This window comes from Somniosus microcephalus, chromosome 5, assembly GCF_052327205.1.
Source record: "Somniosus microcephalus isolate GS21.2 chromosome 5, FLI_Smic_1.0, whole genome shotgun sequence".
NCBI classification, from domain to species: Eukaryota; Metazoa; Chordata; class Chondrichthyes; order Squaliformes; family Somniosidae; genus Somniosus; species Somniosus microcephalus.
Window position 1 is genome coordinate 137,443,760 of NC_140991.1, and position 13,608 is coordinate 137,457,367.

The 13,608-nt window shown below is 44.9% G+C and overlaps 1 protein-coding gene across 1 annotated transcript in view; it reads left to right on the forward strand.

The window, feature by feature from the left end:
- Positions 1–221: 221 nt before the first annotated feature.
- Positions 222–13,608, forward strand: part of LOC147117352 (putative acyl-CoA dehydrogenase 6) — a 119,470-nt gene continuing 106,083 nt past the window's right edge. Inside the window, exons 1-2 of the mRNA XM_085988281.1 lie at positions 222–363; positions 12,646–12,673. Coding sequence (XP_085844407.1) covers positions 268–363; positions 12,646–12,673 — 124 coding nt within the window. The 5' untranslated portion in view covers positions 222–267. The remainder of the gene's footprint in view (positions 364–12,645; positions 12,674–13,608) is intronic.

A 13,608-nucleotide genomic window follows, 5' to 3' on the forward strand; every position in this document is an offset into this window, starting at 1 on the left:
TGATCTCATTATTGGGTGAGGTCTGCTCAGTGGGGCACAGGCTCACGGAGTGCCTGAGGAGCAGTGGCCCCTGCAATGCTATGCCAAAAGTGCATTATTGGCCACTGTGTGTCAAATAGGAAAAGTAATATAGGCCTAGCAACTTTTTTTTTAATGAAGTAATAATTATCTGTTACAAAATCTTACTGAATCATCCTTTTTGAAAGACGCTGATAAAAGATTATTGATTTTATTTCTAATAGATTATTGAGAAGAAAATCAATCCCTATGTTGATAAATGGGAAGAAGCAGGGTTATTCCCAGCCCAAACAGTCTTCAAAATCCTTGGACAAGCTGGCTTCCTGGGCATTAACAGGCCAACAGGTAACTCACATTTATGATTCCATAATTATAATTCTGGACTATGTGCTATTTGAGCATAAGAAAAATTATAATGTGATAAATAGGTTTAGAATTTGTTTAAAATGTATAGCCTCAAGTATACATCAAATATTATTTGTAAAACCAAACATCATCTTTCTTTCTTCCCTGAATTTCTTGCTGTAGTGGTGTTTCATTTTATAGCAGTTCTCTTGAGAAGTAATTAGAAATAATTGAATAGAACTACAAAAGTTTTTTAAAATTGTGCTTGGATTGTGGGAGGTACTTTGCTGCTCATCCCTAGTTGCCTTGAGAAGATAGTGGACTTTCTTGAACCTCTGTGGTGATGGCACTTTCACAAAGTAGGGAGTTGCAGAATATTGACTCAGTAGCCATGAAGGAACTGCCAAGTCAGGATGATGTGTGACTTGAAGGGTACATGGAGGGGATGGTGTAACCACAACATTGCTGCTCTCATCCTTCTTGGTGGTAAAGGTTGCAGGGGAGAGAGGTGTTCTCAGATTAACCTTGATGAATTGCTGCAACAACAAATTGTATTTTTATATCGCCTTTAACATAGTAAAACGTACCAAGGCACTTCATAGGAATTTATTAAACAAAAGTTGACATCGAGCCACATGAGATATTAGGGCAGATGACCAAAAGCTTGGTCAAAGAGGTAGGTCTTAAGTAGCGTCTTAAAGGAGGAAAGAGAGGTAGAGAGGCGGTGGAAATTCCAGAGCTTTGGGCTACAGTGCATCTTCGAAGTGCTCCTTCCAGCGGGCACTGACTGCTTCCCTGTCCTTGATGAGTACCTCTCCATTCTTGGCCCACAGTGTGGAAGGGCCTTGGGTGCTTGGGCCGTAGTAGGTCTTGACTGCGCTAAAGAATCCACGCACGTCGTGGTTGTCAGCTAGCTGCTGGATCTCCTGCGCTTTCTCCACCCACTATCTGTTCTTTAGGTCGCGAGTTTTTTGTTGGACCTCGGCCTTCAGGCTTCTGTAGAGCTGCTTTCTTGCTCTCGAGTTCTGTTGCTGTTTCCAGATCAGAAATGCCTTGCGCTTGCGGCTTATTAGCTCCTGGATCTCCTGGTCATTCTCGTCGAACCAGTCTTGGTGTTTCCTGGTCGAGTGACTGAGCATCTCTTCACAGGTGCTGATTATGGAGGCCTTGAGTGCAGACCAGACGCTGTGGGCACTCTGTGTCTCTGCATCACTGGGAGTCGTCAGGTTGTTTGTGAGGCGCAGGCTGAATAGGACTTTCTTAGCGGGGTCTTTGAGTGCTCCAGCGTTAATTTTCCTGCAGCATTGTTTCTGTTGCCGCCGCTGTTTTGGGGCTACATTGATGGAGATGACAGAGCGGATTAGACGGTGGTCTGTCCAGTAGTCATCAGCTCCTGTCATGGCGCGGGTGATACGGACGTCCTTGCAGTCCCTCACTCAGATGATGACGTCGTCCAGCAGATGCCAGTGCTTGGAACGAGGGTGCTGCCATCAAGCCTTGCACTTGTCTCTCTGACGGAACAAGGTGTTGGTTATGACGAGGCCATGTTCTAAGCATTTCGACAGGAGGAGGGTACCGTTGGAGTTGGCTTTCCCTACCCCCTCTCTGCCAATCACACCTCTCCAGAGGTCTGTGTCCTTTCCAACTCTGGCGTTGAAGTCGCCAAGGAGGATCAGCTTGTCGCCCGTTGGGACTCGGGACAGGGATTGTTCGAGGCTGGAGTAGAATTCCTCTTTGGTCTCGTCTGTGGCTTCCAGTGTTGGGGCGTACGCACTGATGACCGTAGCGCACTGGTTTTGGGCTAGGGTGAGTCGAAGAGTCATGAGGCGCTCGTTTATACTGCTAGGGAGTCTCTGAGATGCCCGACTAGTTCATTTTCTATGGCGAAGCCTACCCCATGGAGGCGGCGTTCTTCTTCGGGTTTGCCTTTCCAGAAGAAGGTGTAACCACTGCCTTGCTCCTTGAGCTGGCCTTCCCCTGCCCGCCGGGTCTCACTTAGGGCGGCGATGTCAATGTCGAAGCGTCTGAGCACCCGGGCAATGATAGCAGTACGGCGTTCTGGTCTGTCACTGTTGGGGTTGTCCATGAGGGTCCTGACATTCCAGGTCCCGAACTTCATTTTAAAGGGTGGAAGATGCCTGTGCGTGAATTCTTTTAACGTGGGGTGGCCGTTGCACACCAGCTACCACACGGGCTTGACAGAGCAAGGTCTTGGTCCAATGGCAAGGGGATCCAAGACGATTGGAGACCAGGCTCTGCTACAACGGCCTAGCACACACACAAACTTACTGCTACTGTCCTCCTCCCTCCTTCCCGCAGGTCCTCTCTGCTTAGGTTTCGTAGGATGCATTGTGGTCCTCCCGACCTCGCTGTTGGCCCGTGCCGCACCTTCCCTGGGCCCCGACCCTGCTGCTGGTCCACGCTGTGCCACTCCTGGGCCTTGACCTCGCTGCTGGGCTTGTCCTCGCTCCTGGGTCCCGGCCTCGGGACATGAATGATGTTGTCTCTCACAGGATGAAATTATCAAAAGAAGATCTCCTTAACCACGACTCTGTCTTCGACACGAGTGTACTCAACTCCATCCCACAGCATGCTACCCGCCACCATCTCAGCACAACCCCAGCCCAGCATGAGGTTGAAAAGGCCATCCGACAACTAAAGAACAACAAGGCCTCAGGAGCAGATGGAATCCCCGCCGAGGCGCTAAAGCATGGCGGAGAAGCACTACTGGCGCGAATTCATGAACTCATTTATCTGGAAGGAGGAGAGCAAGCCAGGGGATCTCAGAGACGCCGTAATTGTGACCATCTTCAAGAAAGGTGACAAGTCTGATTGCGGTAATTACAGAGGAGTTTCCCTGCTGTCTGCCACAGGGAAAGTCATCGCAAGAATCCTCCTCAGTCGCCTTCTCCCAATGGCTGAAGAGCTCCTCCCAGAGTCGCAATGCGGATTCCGCTCACTAAGGGGCACAATGGACATGATCTTCACCGCATGTCAATTACAAGAGAAATGCAGGGAATAGCACCATGGCCTTCTTCAAACTCACAAAGGCCTTCGACACTGTCAACCATGAGGGATTATGGAGTATCCGCCTCAAATTCGGCTGTCCTGAAACGTTTGTCACTGTCCTCCGTCTGCTTCACGACGACATGCAAGCCGTGATCCTGACCAACGGTTCCACCACAGACCCAATTCACGTACGAACTGGGTTCAAGCAAGGCTGTGTCATCGCACCAACGCTCTTCTCAATCTTCCTTGCTGCAATGCTCCATCTCACCCTCAGTAAGCTCCCCACTGGAGTGGAACTAATTTACAGAACAAACGGGAAACTGTTCAACCTCCGTCGCCTCCAGTCCAGATCCAAGGTCGTCCCATCCTCTATCGTCAAATTACAGTATGCAGACGATGCTTGCGTCTGCGCTCACTCGGAGGTCGAGCTCCAAACCATCGTCAACACCTTCACTGATGCGTACGAGAGCATGGGCCTTGCACTAAAGATCCGTAATACAAAGGTCCTCTACCAACCTGCCCCCGCCACACAGTGCTGCCCCCCCGATTATCAAAATCCATGACGAGGCCTTAGACAACGTGGACCACTTTCCATACCTCGGGAGCCTACTGTAAATAAGGGCAGACGTCGACGACGAAGTCCAACACCGCCTTCAGTGTGCCAGTGCAGCCTTTGCCCGCCTGAGGAAGAGAGTGTTTGAAGACGAGGACCTCAAACCTGGCACTAAGCTCATGGTCTACAGGGCAGCAGTGATACTCGCCCTGCTTGTATGCCTCAGAGACATGGACCATGTACAGCAGGCACCTCAAAGCACTGGAGAGGTACCACCAACGCTACCTCCACAAGATCCTGCAAATCCATTGGCAGGATAGGTGCACCAACGTCGGTTTTCTTGCTCAGGCCAACATCCCCAGCATCGAAGCTTTGACCACGCTCGATCAGCTCCGATGGATGGGCCTCATCGTCCGCATGCCAGATACGAGACTCCCAAAACAAGCGCTCTAATCGGAGCTCCGGCACGACAAGAGAGCCCCAGGTGGGCAGAGGAAACGCTTCAAGGACACCCTCAAAGCCTCCTTGAAAAAGTGTAACATCCCCACCGACACCTGGGAATCCCTGGCCCAAGTCCGCACAAAGTGGAGGAGAAGCATCCAGGAAGGCGCCGAGCACCTCGAGTCTCTTCGCCGAGAGCAAGCGGAAGCCCAGCGCAAGGAGCGCACGTCAACCCAAGCACCCCACCCACCCACTCCTTCAACCACCGTCTGCCCCACCTGTGACAGAGACTGTAGGTCCCGCATTGGACTCATCAGTCACCTGTGAACTCATTTTTAATGTGGAAGCAAGTCATCCTCGGTTCCGAGGGACTGCCTTAGAAGAAGAAGAAGAAGAAGACCGTGCATCCTGTAGATCTTACATAATGCAGCCACTTTGTGCTTTTGATGGAGGCGGTGGATTTTGAGTCCAGTGGCAGGAGTGGCAGCCAAATGAACTGCTGTGTCCTGGATGGTGTCGAACTTCTTGAGTGTTGTTGTGACTGCAGCCATCTAGTTGAGTGGTGTGCTTTCATCATCCCTGACTTTGAACCTTTTAAATTGTGGAAAGGCTTTGAGGCATCAGGAGGTTAGCCACTCGTTGAAGAGTAATGAAGAACAACTTGTATTTATATAATACACCCCTCAAGGTGTCCCAAAGTGCTTTACAGCCAATGAAATACTTTTGAAATATAGTCACTTGTTCTGTAGGCCAATGTGAGAGCCAGTTTGCACACAACAAAGTCCTACAAACAGCACTGAAATGAATGACCAGGTGATTTGCTTTTAGTGGTGTTGCTTGTAGGAAAAATGTTGGCTAGGACCCAACCTCTGCCCTGCGCTTGTAGCCATGGTGTTGATATGGCTGGTCCAGTTAGGCTTTTGGTCAGTGGTGACCCCAAGATGTTTATGATGGGGTAGTTGACGATGGTCAACAGAAGAAAGGGAAGAAGCTGAAGGAAAGCCATCTGTCGCACAGCACCTGGCCGTTGGTTGCAGAACAGTGTTGACAGACGGTTGGGGGCAGGTTGCCTGTCCATCCTACAGCGAGACCACTGTAAGGAATTAAAAGAATAAATAAACTGTAGTTATCTTTATTTTCAAAAAAATGAAATTTTGTGAAAAAGGCAAAGATTTAGGAAAAATGCAGATAGATAATGGGCGGAAGAAAATCATAAAGAATGAGGAAAGTTTGTACTTGTGGAAAGCAAATGGATTACATAATAAACTAAGCACTGGAAATGTAAAAATAGCATATGGAAATAAATATTATAATCAAAAATTAGGTTACAATACTTGGGAGAATAAGCAATTCAGGACAGCCTAGAGAATGGACAATGTTTCATTATTTACTACCTTAAAAAAGGCAGGTGGAATGACACTGGGAAAAAAACATATAAATTATTTAGCTGAAACTGAATAATAAACAATCTACTGGCGGTGGTTATGTTATTGCTAAACACAAGCAGGTAGCATTTAGAAGGATTAAATTGAAACGGATTGTTTTATTGTCTAAGAATTTATTTTTAATATATCACAGTAGCAGAAAAACCATCTATTGCGTTATTATTTACAGTTAAAATAATGAAAATAGATAGAAATATTTAGGAAATATTAGTGCAGTTGTGAGCTATAACAAATGGCACTAGAAAAGAAAATTGTGTGAACACCATGGAAAATATTTGCCATTGCTGATGGCACTGAAGTAAAACAGGAATGGGGAGGTAGTTAGAAAATTAGGTAGAGATTGATTGCACTGGAGCAAATTTAAAATCCGGTTTTAAGAACAGTCAAGAATTTTATTTTATTAATATATATTTTAATTGGATGCATGTTATCATGTATACAATCATTGTGAATCTTGTTGGGAATACTGTGTGCTAGTTGTAATTTTTGTTAGGCTATATTTTGAGGTCTTTTCTCAAAAATGTTGACTGCCAAATTTTTAGTCGTTGCAGTCCTAATTTTGAAAGCGAGGGTTCATCTATTTCTGTTACTTTGAGGATGAAGAGGAGAATTAAAAGAAGGATGCAAGGCAGGCTATTTTGTCTCAGAGGTGGATTGCCCTTACTCATCATTACACACAACCCATACTACAGGCAGAAGTATACTACCTTGGATTGTCGGAGGAAAACTGCTTTCACAGACTCCACTTCACCAAGGAGACTGATGGTGTTGTGCCAGAGTATCTGACCTCCAGCCAACCTCCAATACAATACTGGCTATCAAGGTCACCACAGACCTAAACTTCTATGTTGCTGGTTCTTTCCAACATGTAGGTAGGGCAGAAATCCCCAGAGTGCATCTCTCTCGCTAACCAGTTCACAGTTCTGGAAACTGGTGGGGGTGATGGCTCCTCTGGGGAGAGCAGCCAGGGCCAAGGCCACGGCACCACGGATGGCTCAGCTGCACAGGGGGGAAGGAAGAAGAGTGGAAGCGCAATAGTGATAGGGGATTCATTGGTTAGGGGAACAGATAGGTGTTTCTGTGGACGCAGACGTGACTCCAGGATGGTATGTTGCCTCCCTGGTGCCAGGGTCAAGGATGTCACTGAGGGGGGGAGGGTGAACAGCCAGAGGTCGTTACCCATATCGATACCAATGACATAGGCAGAAAGAGGGATGAGGTCCTGCAGGCAGACTATAGGGAGCTAGGAAAGAGATTAAAAAGCAGGACCTCAAAGGTAGTAATCTCCGGATTACTCCCGGTGCCACGTGCTAGTGAGTACAGGAATAGGAGGATAGAACAGATGAATGCGTGGCTGGAGGGAGGGTTTTAGATTCCTGAGGCATTGGGACTGTTTCTGGGGAAGGTGGAACATGTACAAGCCAGACGGGTTACACTTCAACAGAGCCGGGACCAATATTCTCGCGGGGAGGTTTGCTAGTGCTGTTGGGGAGGGTTTAAACTAGCTTGGCAGGGGGATGGGCACCAACATATAGGAGTAGAAAAGAGAAATAAGGTGCATAAAAGAGGCAGTGTGTTGGATTGTACTAGAGAAGAAAGTAGTACTAGAGGCAGAAGTAGTACCATATTAGATAGAAGCAGACTAAGAAAGACTACGAAAAATTCAAAAATTGATTTAGAATGCATGTATGTAAATGCACAAAGTGTGATGAATAAGGTTGGTGAGCTACAAGCACAATTAGCCGTGTGGCAATAGCGGAAACGTCGCTTAAAAACGGTGAGGACTGGGCACTTAATATTCAAGGGTACAAGGTGTTCAGAAAAGATAGGGAATGAAAAAAGGGAGGTGGGGTGGCAGCACTGATTAGGGAAGACATTGTAAAGGGAGGATGTTCTTGAGGGGACAAGGACAGAATCCATTTGGTTAGAGTTGAGGAGCAAAAAGGGTATGATCAGGCTATTGGGGGTATTCTACAGGTGTCCAAATAGTGAGAGGGAGGTAGAGGAGCAAATCTGCAGGGAAATTGCAGAGATATGCAAGAGCTATAGAGTGGTGATATTGGGGGACTTTAATTACCCAAATATCAATTGGGATAATGCTAGGGTAAAGGGAAAGGAGGGGGAAGAATTTCTGCAATGTGTTCAGGAGAATTTCCTTGACCAGTATGTTCTTGGCCCAACTAGGAAGGAGGCATTGCTGGATCTGGTGCTGGGGAATGAGGTGGGCCAGGTCGACCATGTGTCTGTGGGAGAACACTTGGGTACGAGTGATCATCGTATCATAAGATTTAGATTAACAATCTAGAGTGGAACTTCTAAACTGGAATAGGGCTAACTTCAATGGGATGCGAAAAGATCTAGCCAGGGTAAAATGGAACCAAAAATTGACAGGAAAAACTGTAATGGAACAATGGGTGATCTTTAAGGAGGAGATGTTCCAAGTACAGGCTAGGTACATTCCAACAAGCAGGAAGGGTAAGGGAACCAAAACAAGGGCTCCTTGATGACAAGGGAGATAGAGAAGATGATGAAACAAAAAAAGAGGGCATACTATGCATGTCAGGTGAATTCTTCAAGGGAGAACCAGACCAAATACACAAAATTGAGAGGGAGAGGGAAAGTGAAGATGAAAATAAGATTGGCAAAGAGAGAATATGAGAGTAGAATGGCGGTTTACATAAAAGGGAACCCAAAAATCTTCTACCAGCATGTAAACAGTAAGCGGGAAGTAAGAGGCGGGGTGGGGCCTATTAGGGACAAAGAAGGTGTTATATGCTTAGATGTGCAGGGCAAGGCTAGAATACTCGATGAGTATTTTGTACCGGTGTTTACTAAGGAGGTGGATGCTGACAAAATATCGGTAGAAGTGAAAAAGGTAGCAATGGAAGGAGTGAAAATTGATAGACAGGATGTACTGGAAAGGCTGGGTATGCTTAGAATGGACAAGTCGCCTGGTTTGCATCCCAGGTTGCTAAGGGAATTGGGGGAGGAGATAGCGGAAGGGCTTGCCATAATTTTCCAATCTTCCCTTGAGGCGCCTGAGGATTGGAAAGTGGAAAATGTGACACCATTGTTAAAGAAAGGGTGTAAGGACAATCCTAGTAACTACAGGCCGGTCAGTTTAACATCAGTGGTGGGTAAAGTTTTAGAAACAGTAATCAAGGAAAAAATTAACGGGCACTTGGAGAGGTTTAAGCTAATTAAGGAGAACCAACACTGATTAGTAAAAGGCAGATCATGTTTGACTAATCTAATTGAATTTTTTGATGAAGTAACAGGGAGGATTGATGAAGGGAATGCAATGGATGTTGTCTACATGGATTTTAGGAAGGCATTTGACAAAGTACCACATAGAAGGCTGGTTAACAAAATTGAGGCTCATGGAATAGGTGGGTCAGTGGCAGCTTGGATAAGGAATTGGCTTAAGGACAGAAAACAGCGAGTTGTGGTAAACAGCTGTTTTTCAGACTGGAGGATGGTAGACAGTGGTGTTCCCCAAGGGTCAGTGCTGAGGCCACCGCTTTTTTTGATATATATAAATGACTTGGATATTGGAATACAGAGTAGAATTTCTAAATTTTCCAATGACACCAAATCTGGGGGTGTGGCAAATAGTGATGATGATACCAATCGACTGCAACAGGACATAGAAAGGCTAGCAGAATGAGCAGACAAGTGGCAGATGGAATTTAATACAGAGAAGTATGAGGTGATGCATTTTGGCACAAAGAACAGGGAGAGGCAATATACACTTAATGGTACAGTTTTAAAGAGTGTGCAGGGACAGAGGGACCTGGGAGTCAATGTGCATAGGCCCCTGAAGGTGGCAGGACATATTGAGAGAGTGGTTAACAAAGCATTTGGGATCTTGGGCTTCATAAATAGGGGTATTGAGTACAAAAGTGGAGAAGTTATGCTGAACCTTTTCTAAAGCTCTGGTTAGGCCACAACTGGAGTATAGTGTCCAGTTCTGGTCACCACACTTTAGGAAGGATGTGAAGGCACTTGAGAGGGTGCAGAGGAGATTTACCAGACTGGTTCCGGGGATGGGGCATCTTAGCTACAAGGACAGGTAGGAGAAGCTGTATTTGTTTTCATTAGAGCAAAGGAGGTTGCGGGGTGATTTGATAGTTGTACAAGATTATGACGGGTTTGGATAGGCTAGACGGGGAAAGGCTGTTCCCACTACTTGATGCTACAAAGACTAGGGGACACAGATTTAAGGTTTTGGACAAGAGGTACAGGGGGGACGTGAGGGAAAACTTTTTTACGCAGCGAGTGGAACTCGCTGCCAGCGGAAGTGGTGGAAGTGGAGACACTCAATGTTTTCAAGGGGAGACTGAATAGGCACTTGAGGGAAATAAACTTGCAGGGCTCAGGGGTTAGAGCGGGGGAATGGGACTGACTGGATTGCTCTACAGAGAGCTGGCATGGACTCGATGGGCTGAATGGCCTCCTTCTGTGCCGTTATGACTATGCCATAGGGCACACTAACAATATCAGACAATCTGCAGTTCAACGATGTGTTAAGTTAACTGATGCATTTTTTGCTGAGATGAAAAATGTCATAACTTTTTTCTTTCTTGGGCAGCTGTCAGCAAAATAAGAGGGTTCTGAACTGTTCTTAGATGGCAAGATCTAGGACTAGGACATCATTGGCACCCAAGTAGCCTTACAAGGCCCTGTACATAATTCCATAGCTTTCATGAAGTGCGAGAGTTTCCAGAAAAGTCCATTGAAGTGTAGGTCATATGTGACCATCAAAACAGGATCATGAAAATTGATGCTCACTTCCCAGGCAGCAGTCATGAGCTCTCATGCCAGGATTATTTATATAGCACTTTTGGCATTTTCAATATATTCTGATGCCTCAGCCAATGCTGTACTATTGATGTGCAGGCACTGTTGTTATGTAAACAAATATAGCAACAAGGTTGCAGAAACAGCACGAGATAAATGACTAGTTTTGAGATAGTGATTGAGGGATGCATATTGGTAAGAACACTGGGAAAACTGCCTGCTGTTCTTCAAATAGTACCTAGGATCTTTTAGTTCACCTGAGTTGGCAAACAGGCTTGACCCCAGGACCTTCTGACTTAGAGCTGAGAATGCTACTAACTGAGCCGAACTAAAGAAAGACTGCAAGGATGGCTCCTAGGAGACTTAGGCTACCCTGGTTCCAAATGCTTCTCGGGTAGCCACAAACATCAGCAGAGTTCAGATACAGCAAGGCCCATGTAGCCACGAAGCTCTTTATTGAACACACTAAGAGTTTTGAAATAATGCTTCAGCTGCCTGGACAGATCACGCAATATCTATAATCCAGGCCAATCACGATCATCATAATCTGCTGCATGCTGCCCAACTTGGAACAAGTGACCGAGGATGAGCCACCTGCAACCAAGATAAGCCAGAAGATATTTCTGTTGAACTATCTTTACAAGTAACAAGAACCATATGGTAGCTTCTTATTCCATCAGCAGACAGAAGGCCCCGATTCTGGCACCAGGGGTGCTTTTGCAGGCCCTTCAAACCTAAAACTATGCTCCTGTTTGTGCCTCTAACCCCAATGCAAGTCCTTGAGAAGTGGTGCACCCATGTACAGAGTGTGCCCGGGCCTTTAAATGGCCTGGGACAGGAAAGCTAACATTCCCCATCTCTTACCGATGTAGCACACCTCACATACTGTGCCTGTCGGCCTAAAGCGAAAAATGTATCATAATAGTTCCTTGTTGATACAACAGCCAATGATTGGGCCAAATAAAGACGTAGAGCAACAGGAAGGAAGGTTCAAGGTTAGCACTAATATAAACAAATAAGACCAAACTTCGACCATTCAACAGGAAATTTAATGATAAGATGTTAGAAAAAGTGGTGCAATTATATGTATTTGAATGTTTTCCCTTGTTCTGTGTGCGCTATAATATGTCATGCATTGAAAAGAGGAAAACATTGCAGGGCAATGGGGAAGAGCAGGGGTGTGGAATTAATTGAATAGCTCTTTCAAAGAGCCAGCACAATGGGCCGAATGCTTCAGTGTTGTATCACTCTATGATTCTATGACTGAAAATTTGATGATTGTTGTCAATAATCAAATAAGAATGTATTTTCATTTAATGCCCTGGAGAAATCTGTTAAGCAATTAATGATAATTTTAAACTATATTCTGATTAAGCTTCATTTGTTTACTCCCTTAACAATCTCCAAGTTGTATGGTAATGAATAAAAGTGTCTCCTTAAATAAATTTAGCAAAATCACCTGCCGATGTTTTCACCAGTCTACCAGATTCTCTTTCTTTTCATGCATTAGCTGAAAATCATGACTCAAGGAAAACAATGTGAAAAGTTTCAAATTGCTTAATCATAAAAACTTCAATATTTTAGCTTAAGTACCAAACAGATTAGGTTACTGTGATCTCAAAAATGTAACGTGAATAAAACCTAGAGCCTTCTGTGTTGCTATATGCTCACTCAGAATTCTTTAAAACATAAAGTAGCATGAAATGATAAAAGGCTTTTTGGCTCATCGAGCTTGGTACTTTGCCAGATGATACACAGCCTGGCCTATCATTTTCTCTACCCAACCCACACAGTTATCAGAAGTCCCAAAGATAATAGAGAACATCTCCAGAATATTTGTCTAACCTTACAACTTCCATTATTCAGCTCTGTTTGGTTATTTTCCATAATTTTTTATGCCTCAACAGTACAGAAATAATTGGGCTCCATAGAGTAGTTGATCGTTTCTGTATACTTATTTTTATAGTGTTTTATCCTGCTTCTAACTTTTCTTTTTTTCTGCTATTTTTTTAAAATTTTCCCTCTCTCATGAAGCCGTGGGAATGTTTCCAGGTGTTCTCTGGTATGTTGTCTAAATCATTCTCGATGTATGAACCTAAACAGTGAATTTCTGCAATATATTTGACTGGGGGAGACATTACAACTGAATGCAATTCTATGCTCACCCAAAGTCCACACATGCTCATTTCCAGCTGTGGTCAGGAACATGAACACTGGCTGATTTTCCTTTACTTTGCTGTTATGAATTTTGTGTTCATCAGTGTGAGGGATGTTAGTAATGCAGCATAAAATGCTTTTCCTTTTCGGGCACCTAGTGTCACCATCTGTCACTCCCTGATGCTGTATGTATATTTGAAAGGCTTGTGTCTTAGGGATCTGCATTTGTATAAGAGAGGTTTTGCTTATTGAAATAATTCTCTTGACATGAACAACAAATGTACAAAGCATTAAAAGAAGAGACTGTTAGGCAGATTTATAATACAGGAAACTCTCGATTTACCGGTACCTAAATAACCGGAAATCTCGGTTAACCGGCAAAATTCAGGAGTAGGTTCAGGTAAGTTTTACTTCATATTACTGGCCGTTCCTCGATCTGTGGCTGTGCAGTCGGGTGTGGCTGCAGCTGTTGCTAAGCAACATGGATGCTTGGATCCTGCACCTGTTGCTAAGCAACAGGGAAGCCTGGGTTTTTTGCTGTATACGGAGCTCTCAGCTCTCGTACCTTTTAACTATAGCTCTCGGTAATCCGGACTTTTTGATAAACCAGCACCACACCGGTCCCGTTGGTGCCGGATAAAAAGAGTTTCCTGTAATTAGAAATTCAGTGTTTCTTGCTACAATTTACTTATTTTGAAGAAATGGATAATGAATGAAAGACTTGTTTGGCTTTCTGTGAAGGACACAGCTTGCAACTTTTAACCATGTTTGTGTTTTGGTGAGTTAATGTCTCTGGTATGATGACATCAAGGGCCTGTATAGTTTGGACAGCTCTGATTA